Here is a 22054-nt window from a genome sequence, read left to right on the forward strand (position 1 = left end):
CTTTACAAATATTCATAGTACTATACAAACATTACGACTGTCATTCATCTAGTGAATGTTTATGAGATAAGTCACAGATATCTTCATGTACTTGTTTGATCCCTACAAGATTATTTTATTATTAAAACTGTCTGTATTAATAAAACTGTACTGAGTACTTGAACGTTCAGTTTTCGCGAGATCGTTGGCTCTGTCTACTCTGTGAAGAGTGAAGACGTGTTTTAGTTTTATTAAAACTATAGTCTGAACCTAAAAACGTAACACCTGTCAGGATATTGATGTTCAAACAGCTGTTTAATATCATCTGCTTGATTGTTTCGGCAAAAAACAGAAACTTGACCTGTGCCTACCTGCAGTTTTTACCTGATTAACGACACCTGCTGATTCAACAAATTGCATGTGGACACCTATAACCTAAATGCATATTACTTGGGGCTAGCTCAATCTATGTATGTAATTTGTTCCCTATACTTGTAATAACTTGATGTTGTAGAAGTTTTAGATGGTTATAATACTGGCAATTTTCATAACAAATTTTCATAACAGGCTGACAATGCTTTGTTAATATAGGTGCATTTGAAATAAATTGTCCAAACAAAAGATGATATATTAATTGTATTACTTACAAAAATAATAAAATTATTTAAGGACAATAAATTACTTCTATTATTCTGTGGACCCATCCATTGACGATTTTGATTTGGTCACAATTTTATAATTATTTAGAATTCTAAAGAACCAGAGAGCAAATTAATCAAACGCAGAACTATTTAAATACCACAAAAATATTATAGAAAGGTATTGATGCAGCCATCTAGCGACGAACTCTTAAACTGAGACAATACAAAAGCAGCAAAATTGCTACGAGTGACTATGAATGATCCTATATGTTATTGATAGAGGGCGCTGTGAATAAAATGTGCAATGCGGATATAAATTCCAAAGTTAATCTTGTTTAATCCTTTTTTGTTTTTTCCGAAACCACACAGCACTGCTGGAAATGCCTGCCTGCCTGTTTAATCAACAACAACAATTAATACATACATACATAAAATCACGCCTCTTTCCCGGAGGGGTAGGCAGAGACTACCTCTTTTCACTTGCCACGATCTCTGCATATTTCCTTCGCTTCATCCACATTCATAACTCTCTTCATGCAAGCTCGGCGGTTTCGGGTACTACAATTTATCTACAACAATATTCCAGAAAATAATGTCAATCTATCGTAAAATAAAAAAAAACACAAAATAATGTTTATATAATTTTTATTTAGTTTTCATTATCTTACAACAATATTCCAGAAAATAATGTCAATCTATCGTAAAATAAAAAAAAACACAAAATAATGTTTATATAATTTTTATTTAGTTTTCATTATCTTCGGAACACCTTTTTCCATCGCATTCTATAATATAATGTAACATGTGGAGCATTACAAAAATACATGCAATTAGATCTTGAAGCCGAACTGGAACAAAAAGAAATATTTAATTAAAACGGATAATCCCGCTTATTTCCGTTCCCGTTGGAATTTTAGGAAATCTTTTCTTAACGGATGCCTACACCATAGTAACTATCCGTATGACAAATTTCAGCCCGATCGGTCCAGTAATATGATCAGTGAGTCAGTCACCTTAACGTTCAATAATAATAAAGATCGAGTCAATCCCTGTGTAGGTCATGATGAAAAGACAGCTATTTCTGAGAGGCTTGAGTTAGATCTTATACGTGTTAAGTATCATTGAATTAGTATCCTATAACACAAGTCATGAACTTACTGTAGCGCTAGGTCAATCTGTCTGTTTAATTATTTTATTACCGATATCATCATATGACAAGGCATAAGACAATAGATACCGGCTTAATACTAGTTGTGGTGACCTTTGGGGGATAGCCCAGTGATCGCCTATTGAATTATAACCATAAGTCTTGTTGTTGTTTATAGATATCTGACTGTTTATAGACGACTAACGAATGTCTGAGGTACGAACGCGGCTTTCGACTCTTTTCGAGACTGTTGGCTCTGTCTACCCCGTATCGTTGTAGGTATAATTTTGAAATTAGTTTTAAAAAATATAACCTTACCTTTGGAGCATTATCAAGAGAACATTTGAAAATTAAGCCGGCTCGTTCACATCCCTTGTCTCCGTCACTCACTTCCACTTCGTTCACTGCAAAAATAAAAAGAATTGAAAAATGTTATTTTACCCATTAAACATTTAAATGAGTGGATAAAATTCCCTTTATTGTCTATAAGAAAAATATTACACATATTTATATGTGTGATGCACAAAGGGCGACGTTACCAAATTATGCAATGTGTTCCAGGCATCCTACTAGAAATTAAAAATTTTAATTCATTGTCTTGCTTTTAATTTAAGAATGTATCCATTCGTTCCAATTTTGAGTTATTGAGATCCAAATTTGAGTTATTCGAGCCTTTTATAATGTTATGTAGGCGAGCTAAAAACCCAGAGACGAAGCGAAAAAAACGAGATTTCTCGGTAAAGAAATGACTTGGGTAAAGTTTTAAACTGTAATTTTGTAATTGTACCTATTTGAAAATCGATTTAACACGACTCACCTTTAGCGCAAACCTCAGCCATTTTCTTTCCGTTTTCCAATCTCTTGTCGTCACCATTTTTCATACGTTCCGCTACTTTATACCCATGTTCTAAACTGTACAATCCCTTATCTGTCATCTGGAAAAAATAAGTAAAGTTATACTACTTCTCTGATGGAGAAGAAATAACCCTTGCTGAAAAGAGAGTGCCATTTGAAATGCCAATTGAACGAATTGGATGAAACTAGAATACTGAGCAGACCCGAATTCAAATCAAATTTATGCCTTTAACATCTATGTACTATGCCTAATATTAATCATTAAAATGGGAGCTTAAATCGACAAAATTATCTATGTATCGGAACCTAACTTTTGTGGGGTCAAAGTAAAATCTTCACAAATTGTCCCTATTTCCTTATTTGACTTTAAAGATGTCCACGTAAAGAGTTGAAGCGGTCCTCTTTTAAAGTGCCAATTTCCACAAGGCACATCTATTTTAACGTAAGTATGTAAGTAAGTATAGTATTCCGATTTCTTTGTTATGCACTATTAATTTTCACTTACAACTCCATCCATTTTGTAAGCGCAGGCGAGCAAGCACTTGACTTCAGGCTTGGTGGGAGGGATCAGTTTCTGCAAGTTCATTAGCTCACTCATCTCCACCGGGTGGTCTTTGGAGCATTTCAATACTAATTTGGTGAATTCTGCCTTCAGTTCATCCTCGGTCATTGCCTGGAAACATCATGAATTAATCATTGTCAGGTCTACTCGTATATTTCAGGGACTCGAATATTTGGTCTAGTGTTATATGCATTCAACCCAATCTGTATCTGCGTGTATAAATCCTGTCGGAAATATCTTTAAAGATTGTCTAAGTTCGGTCTTTTTGAAGACAAGGACTATGGTATACTGCATTTTACTTTTGAAGAGGGTTACGTTACGATAATTAAGCCAGAAACCTTTATGCACTCTACAATTAGGAAAGTCCACATTTTTTAATTTATTCGACTGTTCAAATTAAATTTGGTATCCCGGGGAACAAAGACGAACTAACTACCAAGTATATTATTTACGATGCAAGACTATGAAAAACGAGTAATGTTTCATAAGGTAAAGTAAAAAAATACTTACACACGCATAGCCAACTATCAAAACCATAAAAAATAATTTCACCATAATGTTAAAAATATTAAAATGCTCTACTAAAAGTAGTACTTTACAAGTACTATAAACTAGAAAGAAGTACTGATTTTGAATAAAAATTCTGCTATAAATACTGATGGGATTAATATCATAAGAGCTTCCTTCCGTATCTTTATTGTTATTTTAAATGTCCCTGGTTTTTACATTAAGTATAATAAACGCCGTTTAGCTGAAGTATTTGTATTTTTAATGTATAATTGCGGCAATTTCATAGCAATGATATCTAGTTTATGTCCGTTGAACTATTAATGTCTGATTTCCGGCAAAGATGAATAGTAATACGTAATATGTTAGCTTTTTCATAATTATCTTCCGAATAAAAGGAAAAATTGAAGGAAAGAGAAAAACAAGCCCAAAATGGAAAATCTGAAACCATTGAAAATTTTACATGTTTTGTCGAAGACATTAACAAAAAAAGACATAAACATTTGAAATTTGGCAACAGAATATTATATTTTTGAACGATTCATTAACAGAAGTTAAGAGTCCGTCTATAGAAACATTATGAAGTTTTATTGTTCTTAGACCAAATAGAAAAAAATCAGACAGACCTGACTCTTGCCAATTTTCAAATGTTATTTTTATTCTCTAAACACACACTATATCAACCTACTCGTAACATTATTGATTCAAAAATTAAATCATAATTAAGTTTATACTCTAAGGTGAATCAGACTTGCGCATGGAAACGAAGTCCTCAAAACATTGTTTTAACGATTTTAAAACTTACACATTGGACACAAGCGATGAATAAAAGGATGGATGTTAACTTTTTCATTTTGTTTTTTCTCTGAATATGTTAACCATCTTTACAAAATAAGAATTGAATGAACATTGTTCCTAACGCATATATAATTTATAGATTATTTTGCAGGCTTTCGATCAATATCAATGTCAATTAAAAATAAATTTGGGTCAGGAAAATTTATGTAATGCTTACCTAAAATGAAGCCAAACATTAGCTTTGATCTATTTTTGTAAAATTAGCCTCAAAACAATCCAGGCTCCTCTTTTACATCATGGGAAATTTACTTTGGATGATGAAATCATTTTATCATTATCATTATCACGAACGCCAGAACGAAGAAGGTTTAAATAAAACATACATCTTATTCAACTTTGTTTTTATTTTGTAATAATATGTATAATGTATTCCGTGTCTTGTGCATTTTTCTTGGAACTCCTCTGATGGTCATATCACACAAATTCGAACTGAAATGAAATAAAATTTATATATTGATTAAAAATCACGTATGTAACTTAAAAATTAAAATTAAGTGATTATAATCTCAAAGAGGAAGAATAGCTATACACATTTACCATTATTCACCTCGGTGGTATGCAAAACTTCAAATCTCTTCAAATTTAGGAAGAAAGATGCAGTGGTTGTGGATGCGTGATTTTATGTACGTATGCGTTATGCTTTCTTTCAGTAAGTTTACAGTATATACCAATATATATATGTACATATAAGTTTTACAGCAATTTGCAACTAACAAAGTAGAGTACCCAAAACCGCCGAGCTTGCATGAAGAGAGTTATGAATATGGATGAAACGAAGGAAATATGCAGAGATCGTGACAAGTGGAAAGATGTAGTCTCTGCCTAACCATCCGGGAAAAAGGCGTGAGATTTTATGTATGTAGGTATGTATGTATTTATGCAACTAACCTGTGGAGCCTTTTCGACGGTGCATTTGAACATAAGAGCCGCTCTGTCGCAACCTTTCTCCCCGTCGCTGACTTGCTCGGCGTTTACTAAGACATAAACCCATAAATAAATAAAACATTAATAAATTTATAAAAATTAACAGAAATTAAACTTTTGAGGTTCTTGTTCACTTTAGACCCGATTCACTCAGAAGAAAAGCTTTCTTTTTATTTATATTGTATACTTTCATCTCAGTTGTCACTCTATTTTATGACTTTTTCTATCCATTGTATTATATTATTTAAAGACAGTAAGTAATGAACTACTTTCGTGATTCTTACGAATATAGAAAAGAAATAACGCCAGGAGGAAGATGAAAAAGAATCAGACAGACCTGTATTATTACATAGATTCTGGAATGATATTTGGAGTATTATTTCAACCAAAACTACAATCACATATTTCAATAACGCACACATTTAAAGAACGAAATATAATAATTAATAATAATAAATTTTTTCATACCACCCATGCAAGCCTGTGTGAACTCGTCTGCTTTCTTCATCTTTTCAGGGTTATCAGCAAAATATTTCTGGGAAATCTTTTTCATACCGTCCACCGATAACATTCCTTTGTCATCCATCTGAAAACAATGTATATTATAGTGTTGTCATGTGTCTTTGACGACGTCGGTGGTTAACAGATATGATGATGATGATGCCCTGTTTACGTATACTTATGATTTGCCACCGCAGCCATATATAAGAATTTCACATATATATCTGTACTAACCAAAAATAAAGGAAAAAACCGTGAGGATAACCACACATTATAAATTAATAAATATACATACATACATATGATCACGTCTTTATCCCTTACGGGGTAGACAGAGCCAACAGTCTTGAAAAGACTGATAGGCCACGTTCAGCTTTTTGGCTTAATGATTGAGAATTGAGATTGAGAATTGAGATTCAAATAGTGACGGGTTGCTAGCCCATCGCGTAAAAGAAGAATCCTAAGTTTATAAGCCTATCCAGTAGTCGCCTTTTACGACATTCATGGGAACGAGATGGAGTGGTCCTATTCTTTTTTTTATTGGTGCCGGGATCCACACGGCATAATAACGGACTAAATTACAGAAAATGAGTTAGCCTCGAAGTAAGTTCGAAACATGTGTTGCGAGATACTTACTCAACGCTATTATATTTTATAATAAATACTTAAAAAGATAAACATCCAAGACCCAGGCAAATCAAAGAATGTTCGTTTTCCATCATGCTTTGGCCGGGATTAGAAGTTTAGAACCCAGAATATCCGGTGTCCCAGGCAAGCGTAAAACTGCTGCGCTTCAGAGGCCGTCAAATTCAGGCAACTGCAAAGGTCGCGGAGGTCATATTGGAATCGCTGAGTGTAAAAACCTGACTTGTAGCATGGCAGTTATATCTAGATGAATCCTGTACTCAAATCTTGGATGAGGTCACTACGGGTTAGTCCATAGGGACATAATAAGTTTTAAACCCTGAACTACTTATCACCTCCTATTCTCGTCCTTAATATACAAGTACTAGATATATTTAAAATAATATCATAAAATTTCTATTGAAAATGAATTACTTTTTATTACTTCGGTAAATAACCTTCACATTTATTTAAAATCTAAATTTGTACCGATCATTATCAGATTCAAATATCTGCCGAATAACATGATCATTTTGGACAATTTCAAATTTACCAAATCCTACCGGCAGTGGCAAATTAAATAGCTAGAGTGTTACTATTGTAGAGTGCGCCTTGGACTTAAAGTACAAATTCAAAGTTCTAAGTCCATATATGTATAACGTCAAAGGGAGAATGTAATAAACCACTTTCACAATTTATGTACTCACAAAATGCTGTAAAATGTTTTACTATTATAGGTATGCCAACGTTATTTAGCCAATAAGATATGAAAATAACAAATAAGTTATCATTTCTAACCAGTAAGTTTTTCTTAAATCTTTATCTGATCAAAATAATGCTCCAATAGTTGAAGTGATGTAGAAATGTACTTATGTTATTTTTTATTATATTATTTTTGGTAACCGCACGGCACCAATAGAAAATAGAATAGGACCACTCCATCTCTTTCCCATCGATGTCGTAAACAGCGACTAAGGGCTTATAAACTCGGGAATCTTCTTTTAGGCGACGGGCTAGCAACCTGTCGCTATATGAATCACAATTCTATCGTTACTAAGCCAAACAGCTGAGCGTGGCCTATCAGTCTTTACAAGACTGGTGGCTCTGTCTACACCGCTGGGAATATAGCCGTGATCATATGTATGCATGTATGTATTCTATGATTAAGCCAAACAGCTAAACCTATCAGTCTTTTCAAGACTATTGGCTCTGTCTATCTCGCAACTACACAGCGTCCTTGTCACTAATATACTCTGCAGGGCTTCATTATTTATACTACCAACTGTCCGTTTATACTTGACAAAGTGTGTAGTAACACTCTAGTTGAATCAATCCTCTATGGACAAGACCGATCGCCCATTGTATGAATTGTAGCCATCAGAACGACCTTGGGACGAAACACAGCGAATCACGTTTTCGTCATTTCCTATGTATGATTCTGCATCTATGGTTAACTAGGAACATTTTACTGCTTTTTGACATGATTTACTCATTTAATTAATTTATTTCTTCACGGTTCATAATAATTCATTACAATTGACACACAATTATGTAACAAACGTGCATATTTTTAATCTTTAACCACACAGAACTTTAATAATAGGGCCGAAACACAGATTTCATAAATGTATATGAAACTATTTACAGAAAGTAAAGGAGTGAATGTTCGACTATGCATACATATAAAATAATTCTTTTTCGCCTTTCTTATTGTTTAAGCAAGTATGATATTTAACAAATGCATTCATTCATATAATCACGTCTATATCCCTTGTGGGGTAGACAGAGCCAGCAGTGTTGTAATACTGATAGGCCACGTTTAGCTGTTAGGCTTAATGATAGAATTGAGATTAAAATAGTTACAGGTTGCTAGCCCATCGCCTAAAAGGAGAATCCCAAGTTTATAAGCCTATCCCTTAGTCGCCTTTTACGAAATCCATGGAGAAGGGATGGAGTGGTCCTCTACATTTTTATATTGGTGCCGGGAACCCCACGACACGCAAAAATCCATAAATTTAGCAAAATTGGTTTTAAAGAAATTTATACATTTTCTGTTGTCTTTTTTCAGAGAGAATGAATTAATATTTCTCAATTATAATAGCTTATCTGATTTACTGACATTGAAAATAGAATAGCAGTACGAGAAACCTTACCATTCCAACCTTCTTGTATGCACACGCGAAGAGACACTTGACTGTGCTATCATCAGGCATCTTGCCTTCTTTGATCTGCTGCATGTAGGCTGGTGTCAGCGGGTATTCCTTGGAGCAACTCATTATGATCTCAGCGTACGTTTTCTTCAGATCCTCTATTGTGTCGCCCTAGTGAAAATGATGAGAGTTAACACATTCCAAACATAAGTGACAATTTGTACAGATTGAACCGAAAATGCCAATGCCCTCATTAAACCAAAATTTAATTATAATTCCATATAATAATCACGTTTCTTTTCTGAAGGAATTGGTAGAAACTACATCTCTCTACTTGCCAAGATCCCTCGCTTCATCTAATTTTATCAAAGAATTAAGTAAAATAAAGACAACGCCGAGCTTGCATGTAGAGAGTAATGAACGTGGGTGAAGCAAAAGAAGTATTCAAAGATCGTGGCAAGTGGAAAGATGTCGTCTCTACCTACCCAGTCGGGAAAAAGGTATAATTTTATGTATGTAATAAAAATTAAGAACTCACCATAGCACAAAATCCAATCATGGCGGAGGCGTACAAAAAAATATAGAATAAATTCGACATTATAAAATTATCACTAACGTGTTAGCATATGAAATGAGCTGATCAGATATGTCCAGAAAAATTACTGTTTTATATAAAGTAGTCGTCCAATGCAGCAATAATAGGGAACATCCTATAGCTCCAATGATGACAAGAGAAAAATGAGCATTATCGCTATTGAAATACAATAACATATTGTACTTAATGCATCGTTGTTGGGAATACCAGTAAATAACTTCTAATAGCGATATACAAAAGGTGTTTATTATTATAGCCCATTACTGTTGATAATATTCACACTTTGTGAACTCTCTGAAAGGATTACGACATTGTTGAAATTGACATGACATAAAAATTTTTATATTTAAGTGTCCTTTCGGAGGTCGGGTTGGTCTACTAGGAGTAATCGATGATCACTGATGAGATGAAATGTCCAAACATAAACTATTTCCAAAAAGTAAAAATTTCCAAAGTTGTCGACAATTTTCTTTATGGTCCTCGTGGTCATCGTCCTGAAAATCTGACGAACTCTCCTGAGTTGTAATATTAGATATTTTAAAATCGAGTTCTGGGGATGTCAAACATGATTTGTTGCGATTTTTTGCCACAATGGACTTCTAAATCTGTCCCCATAATTTTCCAACAGAAAATGATAGTGCTCATATGTAAATTCAATGCCAGTGTAAAAGGCAAAGCTAGTAAAGTAATAATACTTCAGCCTTTTGCTAATTATAAGTTAGTTCAGTATATATTGCCGAATTTTGCCAAAAAATTACATTTTCAGTTTAGTACTTGTCGAAGTAGAAGTTCCTTAAAAATTTCAAAATGTTTCGTGAAACTGCTGTAATTTTCTGCCTGTGTTTCTTCGGGTTGACACCATATGTCTCATTTGTAAGTAGAAAATAAAATATATCAACATACATAAATCATCACAGGCCTTTAGCACTTTAAAGTGATAAAAAAATGATAAAATTAAGTAGTGTATAAATTTACATTTGTCGGTCGGGTCTGTCCACTATTGTCACAGGAAAAAACTGCAAAACACCATGAAAACCTCTCGTGTTCCGACAATCATCTAGCTTATAAAATATATCTTAACACGACTACATTAGCTAATTAAAACTTTTATAATGCGTCGTGTAGATGATTCACTGCATTGATGCTTTTCCAAAAAGATATGTGATATGAAAATATGTAACTATACTACTAGTATTATAACATGATACTCGTATCAATGTTAAACTCGATACAAAAAAATCACAAATGTGGGCCTTAAAAATATCTGACTAAGAATATTTAAAGTGGACTGTTACCGGCCAAAAAAAAGAGGCATATAATTTCAATTTCAAATACCTTACTGGTTTTTAGGCTATGACTCCTGAACAAAGGGCGTTAATCCACAACCATTTCGAACAACTAGGAATGGAATGTATAAAGGATTACACTATAACTGAGGATGATATCAAGAGCCTCAGAGACAAGCAGGTACCGACTGGTCCAAATGCACCGTGCTTTTTGGCTTGCGTGATGAAGAAAGCTGGTATAGTAAGTAAACATCATGATATTAATAAGTTGATCAATTTCTTTTTGGTCTATTGATAATGACGGTGACACCCAGTATAATATAGGTCAGGTTCTCCTGCAAAGATTGTGGAAATAGGGCGGGAATCACTTCATGTTTGAACCTGACTTACCCGATCCAGGATTTTGATAAAGAAAGGGGAGAATGTTATTTGGACTACAGCCAGAAGGAAGAAGAATAACTCCAATTAGAAAAATGATTCGTTCCATTTGGTAGTCAAGTTGACATAGGTACAATTCGGGCTTAAATTATTTTGTTTTCAGATGGACGATAAAGGCATGATTCAAAAGGAAAACACACTGGAATTAGCAAAAAAAGTTTTCAATGACGACGAAGAAATAAAATTGATTGGGGACTATCTTCACTCATGCGCATCTGGTATGTTTTTGTGTGGTTTAAATTTAGATGTGGTTAATAAATGTTGAAAGATATTCACATATGTATAGGCATATTGCTTATGTCGAAAATAGGAACAAAATGTCTACTTTATTCCGGGTGCAATTTCTCCGGGTGGAAAGGAAGAACTTTATAGAATTAATTGTTGAAGTCAGAAGATCTGTAACTATTTAAAAGAAAACCGATTCAACCTCCCGACTGAATTATGGCACCAGTGAATATTTACATAATCATCATATATTATAAAAAAGGCACTTCGATGCCGTCCCGCGTGTTTCCCGACACCAATAAAAATAAGGATAGGACCACTCTATCTCGTTCCCATAGATGTCATAAAAGGCGACTAAGGGATAGGTTTATAAATTTGGGATTCTTCTTTTAGGCAATGGGCTTGCAACCTGCCACTAGGTCACGTTCAGCTTTACGGCTTAGTGATGTAATTGAGATTTAAATAGTGACATATCCCAAGTTTATAAGCTCTTTGTTTGACTGACATATACTATCTGCACGGGAAGGTAAAGCTACGCTATGTTATTTCTTCGCCAACATAACCATAACCTCTTGACAATATTAATTATACTCTTTTACAGTAAATACCGACGCTGTAAGTGATGGAGACAAGGGGTGCGAGAGGGCTCTCAAAGGCTTCAAATGCATGGTGGATAATGCTTCTCAGGTAAACTGCACGCGAATTTTTAACTACCAATCAACTTGAGGCAAATAATATGTTAAGTGTATGTTTGTAACGCGATAACTTTCGAACCGCTCGTCTGATTTTGATGAAACTAAAAAGGCATGTAGGATAGTTTAATAGATTGTTTAAGTTTATTTTTTTCTTACATATTGAATAACGATTTTTTAAATTTTTTTGTTACAGTTTGGATTTGATGTTTAAATCTGAATGGAGATTTGAAAAACTGGATTGGAGGTACAACAACATGGCGAACAATAAATGACTTTGATTACGAATGTAAATGTATATTATTATTTAGGTTAATAAAGTTTTGGATTAACAGTTTACGTTTATTTTATTGAATAATGAGATTAAGTTACCCTAGCCAGAATGAATTAATTGAATACATATCAAAATCTTACGATGAGGGAACCGACCGTTAGGATAATAAACATTCAAGGTAATTTACGTGAGAAGACAGCCGCTCCACTTTCTTGATTTTACCCTTTCTAATAGTATTCAAATTCAAACAACACTATATCATCTAGCTGCGTTGTTCTAGTGTAGATTCTGTAAAGTCAATTAAGACACGCTTACGAATTTTTGGTCTAGCAACCTGTTACCATTTCAATCCCAATTTCGTCTAAACCATACAGCTGGATGTGGCTTTTGCGTCTTTTCAAGATTGGCTCTGTTTACCTAATAAGCGATAAAGACGTAATATATGTTTATGTAACTATGAACTAACATGTCATGTGGTTCTGGCACTTTTGAATAGGATCACTCACTCTCTTTCCTATGAAAAAAAAAACGAAAAGGTATTAGTAAACGTGTGATTCTTCTTTAAAACGATGGGCTAGCAAACAACCTGCCACTATTTGAATAATGAATTCCATCAAGCTGAAGGTAGCTATTGAGTCTTTTTGAGACTATTGTCTTTATCTATTTCGTAATGAATATAGACATGTTAAATGATTGATGATAACTTTTAGTTCAGATCATTCCATGACCTACCTATTTGAGGATGAATTCCCAGTTGATGCAATACGCAGCAGTATTGTAATTTTGGGATATGACTGCACATTAATTACCATGACACTATTGTCAGTTTCTTAGAACAAGCCATGTCTGATTGAAGGCTGATCACAGGATATTGCTTTTTCTATCAATTGTTACTATATAAATGCCTAAGCTTTGAAAACAAATATCATTAAATCTTTAGAAGTACAATCAAGTAAACCTACAATGGAGTACCTTGCAGTGTTGTTGGCTTTGGCTAAAATTGCTATGGTAAGTGTAAATATAAGCTTTTCTTATTCGATTAATATACATACAATCTCGGACGATGGGTTAATGGGTTTATTATAAGTTACGAGTATATTGGTATAATTGTATTTTTTTGGATCCAAAAACTTTTGATGTATTAAGGTGTCCTGAGGTACATTCTGCCTGGTTTATCTGTCAAAACTTTACCGAAATATACCTACAGCACCTATAGTAGGATGTATTTATACTTTATTATCAAGTTCTCTCTCGATGGAGTAGGCTTTCCACAACTTTTTACTAGGCACGCTTACTTCTTTTTTGTTTCACTTATTTATTGTTGTAATAGTAATTTAAATTTAAGGGTTTATTATCATCACCAGATAATAAACCTTTAAATTTACATTTGATAGTATACTTACAGTCGTACAATGTGTTTTGTTTATTGTTCATTTTCTGCTCTGTCTGCTCCACTATCTTACCATTACATCAAAACATTACAGGCAACCACCACAGCTGAGCATGTAGAAACTCTCAAGGCAAAACTCGTTGTAGCTGGCGAAGCATGCATTGAAGAGTTCCCGATTTCTGGAGAAGACATAGCTTCTTTCAAGAACGGCGAGTTCCCTGTTGGAGAACAAGCGGGCTGCTTTAGTGCATGCGTGCTGAGGAATATTGGCTTGGTGAGTAATACTTTTAATACTTATATTCGGAGTTTCGCTCTCGTCTGTTTTCAGATAAAGTTTATGTTATTCCTCAAGGTCTAGACTATTAAACTTCTTCGAAATCACTCCCCATCAGTTACTGAGTTTATTTGTTACAAATAAAATTACTAAAAAATTTACCGGCAATTATTTGAGCCTTTTTCGTTAAAATACCTGTTACTATGACAATACAATAAATATAAATGAATGTAACTCTAACAGAATAGTAATTTTCTGGTTATCTCTTAGAAGGCAGAAAGTTAAAACCATTTCATCTTTTTCTTCAGTTTGATGACAAAGGTAACCTCCACGATGCTGATAATCTTGAGAAGGCTACAGAGATCTTCACTGAAGAAAAGGAAATTGACACTATCAAGGAACTTATCAAAACTTGCTCCAAAGGTATGCATGATCGTTATCAACTTGAAAACAATTTTATTTAAATAACAGAATGAATTGTGTCAAAAATATTATAAGCTCACAAAATTATGTTAAAAGAATTTTCTTATTCACTTTTTTAGTTCATTCATTGTTGCACTTACAGAATTTACTGAAAATTTTGTAATAAAAAATCCGAAATTGATAAAATCATCGATCATTTGTACGCAATTAGTATTTGAATTGATCAAATTTAATATCTGTTTATTATTTCATTATACTGTGATCCCTTGCGGGTCAGATAGACCCACTATCTGACCCGCAAGGGATAAAGACATAACTCTACGTATTTAATATCTGGTTTAAAATAGGAATATAGTAGTACTTTATTTTTCAGTCAACGAAGAAACTGTGACTGATGGTGAAAAAGGATGTGAGCGGGCCAAGTTGCTGTTCACCTGCTTCGTGGAAAACTCCAAGTAAAGGTAAAGTAAATTCTTAATCATCACTACATAGTAGAAAGCAAAGTCGTTCCCTGCGTTTGTTCCACTGTGTGTATACATGTATGCTTAGATCTTTAAAACTACACGACAGATTTTGATACAGTTAGATAGAGTGACTCTAGAGGAAGGTAGGGTCGCTAGTAGTTTATAAAAAGAATTGACTGACTGTTTGATTTATTCACATTTCGATAAACTTTCGATCATTGACCAGTGGAATTTGGTACTAGGTTGCTAGCCCATCGCCTTAAAGAAGAATCTCAAGTTTATTAGCCTATCCCTTAGTCGATCCATCGTACCCATTATTGAATGTAGACTATATCTTAAATTATTTATATAATCAAATTCCTTACAACGATCTACTTGGGAATGTAATCAATAAGTCATATTCTATTTAATTTCGCTCCTTAATCAGCAAAATAGCAAATTGTTATACCCACTTCAATGTTTTTGCAGAAAAGGAGCAATCGAATTAAACGAATACCAAAATCTTAAACCACTACTGGGCTAGTATCTATGGACTAATACGACATGTCTAGAATAAGTTAGCATTTAATAAGATTGTGGACATAGTTTTAGTTAATATGTATTAAAATATAGTTTCTAATTGCAATATATATTCTGGTTGTTTGATTTTCTGAAGCTCAGAAACTGGTAAATAATCTTAAAATACATGTGGACATTGAATGAATTCATACTTATATACTTAAACATAATCCTTTTCACGGTAGACAGAGCCAATTCTTATAAAGACTGAAAAGAAACGTTCAGGTGCACGAGTTTAAGATGGAATTGAGATTTAAATAGTGATAGGTTTCTAACCCATCGCCTAAAAGAAGAATCACAAGTTTATGAGCGTACTCTTACTGCTAAAGGTCCCTATTATGAGATTGATTAAAATGACACTATTATTTTAATCAGTCTCATTTAATTATAACTACAAATTAATTCATTGTTTAAAACATTTAACATACAGCTATTTCTTAATTGAATAGGACACTTGCAGGACTCCAATCCGCATACATACATACATATCATCACGTCTATATCCCTTGCGGGGTAGACCTAACAGTCTTGAAAATATTAAATGGCTACGTTTAGCTATTTGGCTTAATGATAGAATTGAGATTCAATACTGACAGGTTGCTAGCCCATCGCCTAAAAAAGAATCCCAAGTTTGTAAGCCTATCCCTTAGTCGCCTTTTACGACATCCATTCTGATCGATGATTATATGCCTCAGAGAGCATTTTAAACTAGTGTTTTCCATTAACCACATCTGGTTACCTGAACAGGGTCGTGATCTGCATACCCAAATGTGAACTCATGTGAAAAGTACATTTTTACATGCTATACTATAAGTATTAAAGAAAAAATTCACAAAGATTTCACAGATTTCAGGATTGGTAGGTTACATACAAGAGTTTAAGTGTGGAGGTATGACAAACAAACTTACTTTCGCATATTTTCTTCGCTGAGTGGTCGTGTCTAGTTTTCGTAATGCGTCCGTTTACCTCCTACATTAATTTTTTATTGAATGTTGTATGACGTGGTAACTTTATTTGGTATTTATCAACATTGATTTACTTTGAGCCTAGATATTCATATCAGCCAATTTTATACTGAAAATACAATGCTCCATTGCATATAAAGTATTTTTTATCTTTTAAACTTTGCAAGATCTGCTGGAGAATGCATTTGGGGCAGACAAAAATTTCAGATACTCATAGATATATACATATATTGGCAGAATTTTATGGTTCCATACCTTAAACCATGGCTCGTTAAATGAATAAACGAAAAACATTTATTTCCTCAAGTGTCTTATGTAATAACATAATTTATAGAATCGGTCTCCTTTGAAATTAAAATTATAGTGTAAATAAAATTATTACTCTTCTTTACGGGGTAAATAGTGGATTATGGCCCTGTTTACCTCGTAAATGAGAGTAACAACGCTCATAGACATAGTGACAGGTAAATAGCCCATAGCCTAAAAGAAAAACTCCCACGTTTGTAAAGCAATTAAAAACGTTATTACCTTTTCAATGATTTTATTCAGGTACTTACGTAATTATTTATACACGTTAAACTTAACAATAAAGTATTAATTAAAGATACTTAGAAGAATTAAACAGCCTTAAGAGTTTACTATCCGATGCACAAAATGTACAAAATGTTAAATACTTAAAATTTGTGTCATAGCCGTTATTCCAGGAAGATAGCCCACAAAGCAAGGAACGCAGTCTCGTCAAGTCTTCCATTCTATACTCTGTAGTGCGTGATACGATTCTGTAGGTTTTGATTTAAAAATCAATGTCGAAATTGAACTGAAAATTAAAAACATTATTTAATAGTGTTTGAAGTAGCACCAGAAGTTTGAAGAAGTAGAACATGCCAATGATCAAACAAGGTAAGTAGAGAAAATTCGTAATATCATTCGCTAAGGAAGGACATGAAACACTACCAAATAAAAATATATTTAATTAAAATAAAGGTTATAAGAAAGATAGGATACGGTCATTTCAATAAAGAACTCTTGTATTAACTGAGTCTATGTAAGTTGTGATAGTAACTTGTATCTATTATAAATAAAGAATCGTTAAGTTATCATTTCATTTCTTTCAAATAATATATTTTTTTATGTTATCACGTCTTTATCACGTCCTTATACGAATTGAGATTCAAATAGAGACAGGTAGCTAACCGTGTCTCCTAAAAGAAGAATTCCAGTTTATAAGCATATCCCTTAGTCGTCTTTTACGACATCCATGGGAAAGAGACTGGGCGGTCCTATTCTTTTTTGGCCGTGTGGTTGTGGATAAAAAGTTACCAATACAAATAATATGATAATGTTAAATTTACCTTTGGAGCATGTTCAATTAGACACGTAAATGCCATCTTAGCTCGCTCGCATCCTTTTTCATCGTCCATAGTCATTTCGTCATTTACTGGAATTAATACGAGGAATGAGTGTTGACACAATGATACACAATTTGAACCATAAAACAACTGCCAATTTTTTCACAACTTGTATAGTATTACGGACAACGCGCTCTGACATCAAAATGTCTTTTCCAATTCTGAGATATTTGATACAGAATAATAATTTAATAAGTTCTCTTACTAGAAGAACATTTGTCAACGAGTTCCCCAACTTTGGATAGATGCTCGTCGTTATTTCTGAAGATTGATTTAGCACTGTCTTGAGCACCTGCTGCGGAGAGTTTGCCCATGTCATCCATCTGATAATAATGAAAAATGTAATAAAATAGTAATAAACACATTTAACTTACGATATTAAAAAACAATTATTATTATTATTACACATGAGCTGCTAGTCATTAAGCTGATGCGTGTGAATTTTGATGCTTGGAGATTTTTAAAGTTTGTCTAGCCGATGTGTGTATAACAATCAATGTGCTTCTTTTCAAAATGCTTTTCAAGGCTTCATACTGTATTATACAGATCGGCTTCATGATGTAAGAACTGAAGATATGGTAGACCGGGAAAGTGGAAAGAGAAAAGTAGGAACGCAGACCACAGACGCTTTGGAAGCGGCAGTCAACTTAGTTTTAAGTAATTTATTTGACGTCAACCAATGTTGTGGAACCAAAAGATATGACAATTATAAAGTGATATGAAGTATCCCATAATAATGAATAAAATTTTTGAATTTAGAATTTTGAGACCCCAACCCATAGAAGCTGACGACGCAACTGGGAACATGCCAAGATTATTTTTTATTATTTCTTTATGTACTAATTTATGTACACAGAAAACATCGAGACTGATAATCACAAGAAACAAAAATCTCTTCCAGCAGACCCGAGATAGGAGACATGATGAAATGATAGGCGTGTACGTACATGAGTAAAGACAGTTGGGGTACGACATTAGTGATCCGTTGTCTGCATGTTTCCACAGATACAAAGGGCACTCTCTTGGAATTTAATCTCAGTTACAACTTTGCGGAGTAACCTGGGTCCGATGTATGGGCATAATGAAACTACTAGTTTTATATCGTATCAAAATTATTGAAAGACATAAAATTTTATTGCAATTAATATTGTAACAATCATCGATGTGAAAAAATCCAATTTTTGCGATTATCATATATAAATTCCAGTTTATGAAAATGTCTATAAATGGGTCAAAGTCATCTTTTGAGATTACAAATAGACTGATTTATCAGGTACCGAAATAATAATGTTTGATGCAATAGAAGTAAGGATTCCCTACGAAATTGCAGAGATCAAATAATCGCTTCTTATCTATAGACACGTAACTTACTCCCTCCAAGAAACATAAACACAGGCATAGATATAAGGATTTAACTAGAAGACTAATGTTAGGAGGAAGATGAACAGGTTGGTCAGCGAGACTTAGTATCAGGATGTTCCCTATTTGAATATTTTGTATGACTTGGCAAAGAAAGTCCAAATCATAGGTTTAAGTATGATGTCTTAGCAATTTTCTGTAACAGGATTTCCATTGAAAGGATAAAGAAAAAAATTGCATGACCGAAAAGTGGCGGCACAGATGGATCTTTAAAATTATAAGAATGCATTCTTGTATATAATCTGATATAATTAAAACTAGCCCAGACTTAAAAGGCTGCCTAGAAACGACCACAGCTCAGACCAAAGGCTCAATGTGACCACCTAAAACAATAAAGACCAATGTAAGGTTTGTGAGAAATGAACAAATCCATTGAAAAAAATGGTGTCAGGCTAGCAGCCGTCTGTAGAAAGTTTGACAACTCTTTTCACAGTATGTAAAGTATATGAAAAACTTGAAACAATAATCGGATGCAATATAAGAGGGCGAGTATGAAAGTGTTGCACTTTATGTAAGGTGTTAGGCAAGGTTTTTGAATTATGTAGTGTACGTGTTATTAGGTTTATGGAGGTCAAACAGGAATCGCATTAAATTATTACCTGATTTCCTTCTCCTGGATGCAACCAGAGAAACATTACAAAGATTATGATGAATATTCATTGCTTTGATATAAAATTCAATTAACTTATTTTAACTTATAGTTTCTAATCTACCCACAGATCTCGGACTAAAATCGAATCATCACGCAGTTTTTTGCAAAGGTAGGTGGTAAATAAACGTTAATCAAAATATTATGATGTCACACAATAACATATTCACCAGAACCTTCAACCTCCCAATTCTTATATACCGAATTATATGAATCTTAATCTTTTATAATATTGATACATACATACATACATATAATCACGTCTTTATCCCTTGCGGGGTAGACAGAGCCAACCGTCTCGAAAATACTGAAAGCTGTTTGGCTAAGTGATAGAATTGAGATTCAAATAGTGACAGGTTGCTAGCCATCGCTTACAAAAAGTTATTCCTATAATATTGATGATTTAAGTAAGTAAGTATATGCCTTATTGTTCATTCAAAAGAGCACATCGAACAATATAGTATCGAGCTTATCACCGAGTAGGATCTCTTTCAGCAAACCTTAAATTTATAGGATCACATACAAAATTTAGGTAAGGATGAACAACAACTCTTTAACTTACAATACCAATCTTCTTAAAAAGGCAGGCGGCAAAACACCTAGCATTCTCATTGTCTGGTAGCATCTTCTGCTTGAAGTCCTTGATATCTGAAGCCGATAGAGGGTGATCCTTTATGCAAGCTAATCCTCCTGAAAGCAACTTTGCTTGGATTGCAGCTCTTTGGGTAGGTGACACAGCCTGGAAATAATAATTAAAAAAATATGTGAGACTTTTATTAAGGTTTGAGTTCATTCATTTACCTACCTATGATTCAATCTAAATATTAAAATTATACATAACTTCTGAACCTGACAGAAATCTTAATTGCTAATTGTTTAAGCTATATCAAATATCAAATTTAGCAAAGAATATTGAAATGTTGTTGTACTCCAATAGCTTGCATTATAAACTTAACAAAGCATTATACTAACTGTATTCGATTGTTTTATGTGTGAAATTGCTAAAAAATATGCTACAGCACGTTCTTCCTTTTTTGGATAAAAGCTTGTAAATTAACAGTCCTAATTTTGTAAATCTTTACTTTTTACTAACTCGCCGTCTCCTAAATCATGACAATCCTGAATATGAGCACGTGAACTCGTATCTAATATAATGTGAGTAGTGTCTTATAATTGCATATAATTGAGGTTTCATTGTGAACTCATAACTTCAGCAGTTATTATTTCTTCATTGTTCTGAAGAATGACACTCTTAATAACTACGTGGTCACTTAATTTAATCGATTGTAGACACTAAAACTAGCAATAAAAATATCATTCCTACTGCACATATCTTCATGAACATAACTTTCATTTAATTGTTCTTATATAAATTTTAATTGATGACTTTCATCACAGTAATATTTGCCTCTATGTATCTAAATATATGGGTAGCCTTTAAGGTGGTGTGCTTGCAAATTTGTTTTGTGGCTTGTAACCTGACACTATCTTAATCACTTTAAGACTTGTGACTATTGCTATGTCTACTCCGTAAGATAAACATAGGTTAATTGTATTAATATGTACAGGTATATATATATATATATATACCTGCACATAATTCTGAGACATACATACTGGGCTCAGTAAATTAAAGGTTGGCTAACCTTATATATAAAATTTAGGTAATAATTGAGAATGTTCACAATTTACTTACCAAAATAGAAGCCACAGTACATGCTGAAACTAAGCAAATAAATCCCAAATTATTCATGATCACTAAATGTTTTGGCAAACTCGATACAATTGATCAATCTGTAGTCTTACCTGCAAGTTTTATAGTAAACCATGATTTGCCTAATTTGTAGCATGACTTTTCCGGCAATCCCAGCCTTGTGGAAGAGGAAGTACGGTTTGGAACTGGCACAATCTGGGATTCGATTCGGTCATAGTAATTGTGTTGTCCATAGATTATGTTATGCTAGCTATTCTTCGGAGCTCTGCTCCTGTTACATTTTAAAATGTAGCGTGTGTTTTTTTATTTTGGTTGAAGATGGCTAGCGAATAAGATTTCCAGTGGAGAAAGATTTTTAAAACGGTTCGATAGATCTTTCATTTAATAATTACGAAGAAATAAATCATTCCTATTTATAAAATGATCATCATTGGCATTTTTCATAGAATACCCAATATAATATCGTTTCATTATAATAGCGGTTTTTTAGCCAGTTCTGAAGTAATATATAATTATTTTTACTGATATTTA

General features: G+C 33.4%; 3 protein-coding genes across 3 annotated transcripts; 1 reads left to right on the top strand and 2 right to left on the bottom strand.

The window, feature by feature from the left end:
- Positions 1–1450: 1450 nt before the first annotated feature.
- LOC106135705 (uncharacterized) lies at positions 1451–9367 on the bottom strand. Its single transcript, XM_060948334.1, has 8 exons — positions 9287–9367; positions 8752–8919; positions 5942–6059; positions 5438–5523; positions 3128–3295; positions 2585–2702; positions 2056–2171; positions 1451–1468 (listed from the first exon to the last, which is right to left on the bottom strand). Exons 1-8 carry the CDS (start codon positions 9344–9346, stop codon positions 1451–1453), a joined length of 852 nt encoding a protein of 283 aa, XP_060804317.1. The 5' UTR covers positions 9347–9367.
- Positions 9368–10696: 1329 nt separating this feature from the next.
- LOC106135657 (uncharacterized) lies at positions 10697–14804 on the top strand. The gene is made up of 6 exons (XM_060948335.1): positions 10697–10870; positions 11171–11285; positions 11894–11979; positions 13743–13922; positions 14231–14345; positions 14719–14804. The coding sequence occupies exons 1-6, from the start codon at positions 10697–10699 to the stop codon at positions 14802–14804; spliced, it is 756 nt and encodes a 251-aa protein (XP_060804318.1).
- A 2321-nt stretch (positions 14805–17125) lies between these two features.
- On the bottom strand, positions 17126–21562 carry LOC106135658 (general odorant-binding protein 28a-like). The gene is made up of 5 exons (XM_013336019.1): positions 21506–21562; positions 20372–20548; positions 17947–18064; positions 17685–17770; positions 17126–17149 (listed from the first exon to the last, which is right to left on the bottom strand). Exons 1-5 carry the CDS (start codon positions 21560–21562, stop codon positions 17126–17128), a joined length of 462 nt encoding a protein of 153 aa, XP_013191473.1.
- Between the last annotated feature and the right edge of the window lie 492 nt (positions 21563–22054).

The sequence above is a fragment of the Amyelois transitella genome, chromosome 15, assembly GCF_032362555.1.
Source record: "Amyelois transitella isolate CPQ chromosome 15, ilAmyTran1.1, whole genome shotgun sequence".
NCBI classification, from domain to species: domain Eukaryota; kingdom Metazoa; phylum Arthropoda; class Insecta; order Lepidoptera; family Pyralidae; genus Amyelois; species Amyelois transitella.

Coding starts and splice junctions, on each gene's coding strand:
- LOC106135705 (XM_060948334.1), bottom strand. CDS start 9,346: ATGTCGAATTTATTCTATATTTTTTTGTACGCCTCCGCCATGATTGGA. Junction 2,703..3,127: donor CTTACAAAATGGATGGAGTT/GTAAGTGAAAAT, acceptor TATTTTTTCCAG/ATGACAGATAAGGGATTGTA. Junction 2,172..2,584: donor GGCTGAGGTTTGCGCTAAAG/GTGAGTCGTGTT, acceptor TTATTTTTGCAG/TGAACGAAGTGGAAGTGAGT.
- LOC106135657 (XM_060948335.1), top strand. CDS start 10,697: ATGACTCCTGAACAAAGGGCGTTAATCCACAACCATTTCGAACAACTA. Junction 10,871..11,170: donor TGATGAAGAAAGCTGGTATA/GTAAGTAAACAT, acceptor TTTTGTTTTCAG/ATGGACGATAAAGGCATGAT. Junction 11,286..11,893: donor TCTTCACTCATGCGCATCTG/GTATGTTTTTGT, acceptor ACTCTTTTACAG/TAAATACCGACGCTGTAAGT.
- LOC106135658 (XM_013336019.1), bottom strand. CDS start 21,562: ATGAATAATTTGGGATTTATTTGCTTAGTTTCAGCATGTACTGTGGCT. Junction 18,065..20,371: donor TTTTTAAGAAGATTGGTATT/GTAAGTTAAAGA, acceptor CATTATTATCAG/ATGGATGACATGGGCAAACT. Junction 17,771..17,946: donor CGTTGACAAATGTTCTTCTA/GTAAGAGAACTT, acceptor TATTAATTCCAG/TAAATGACGAAATGACTATG.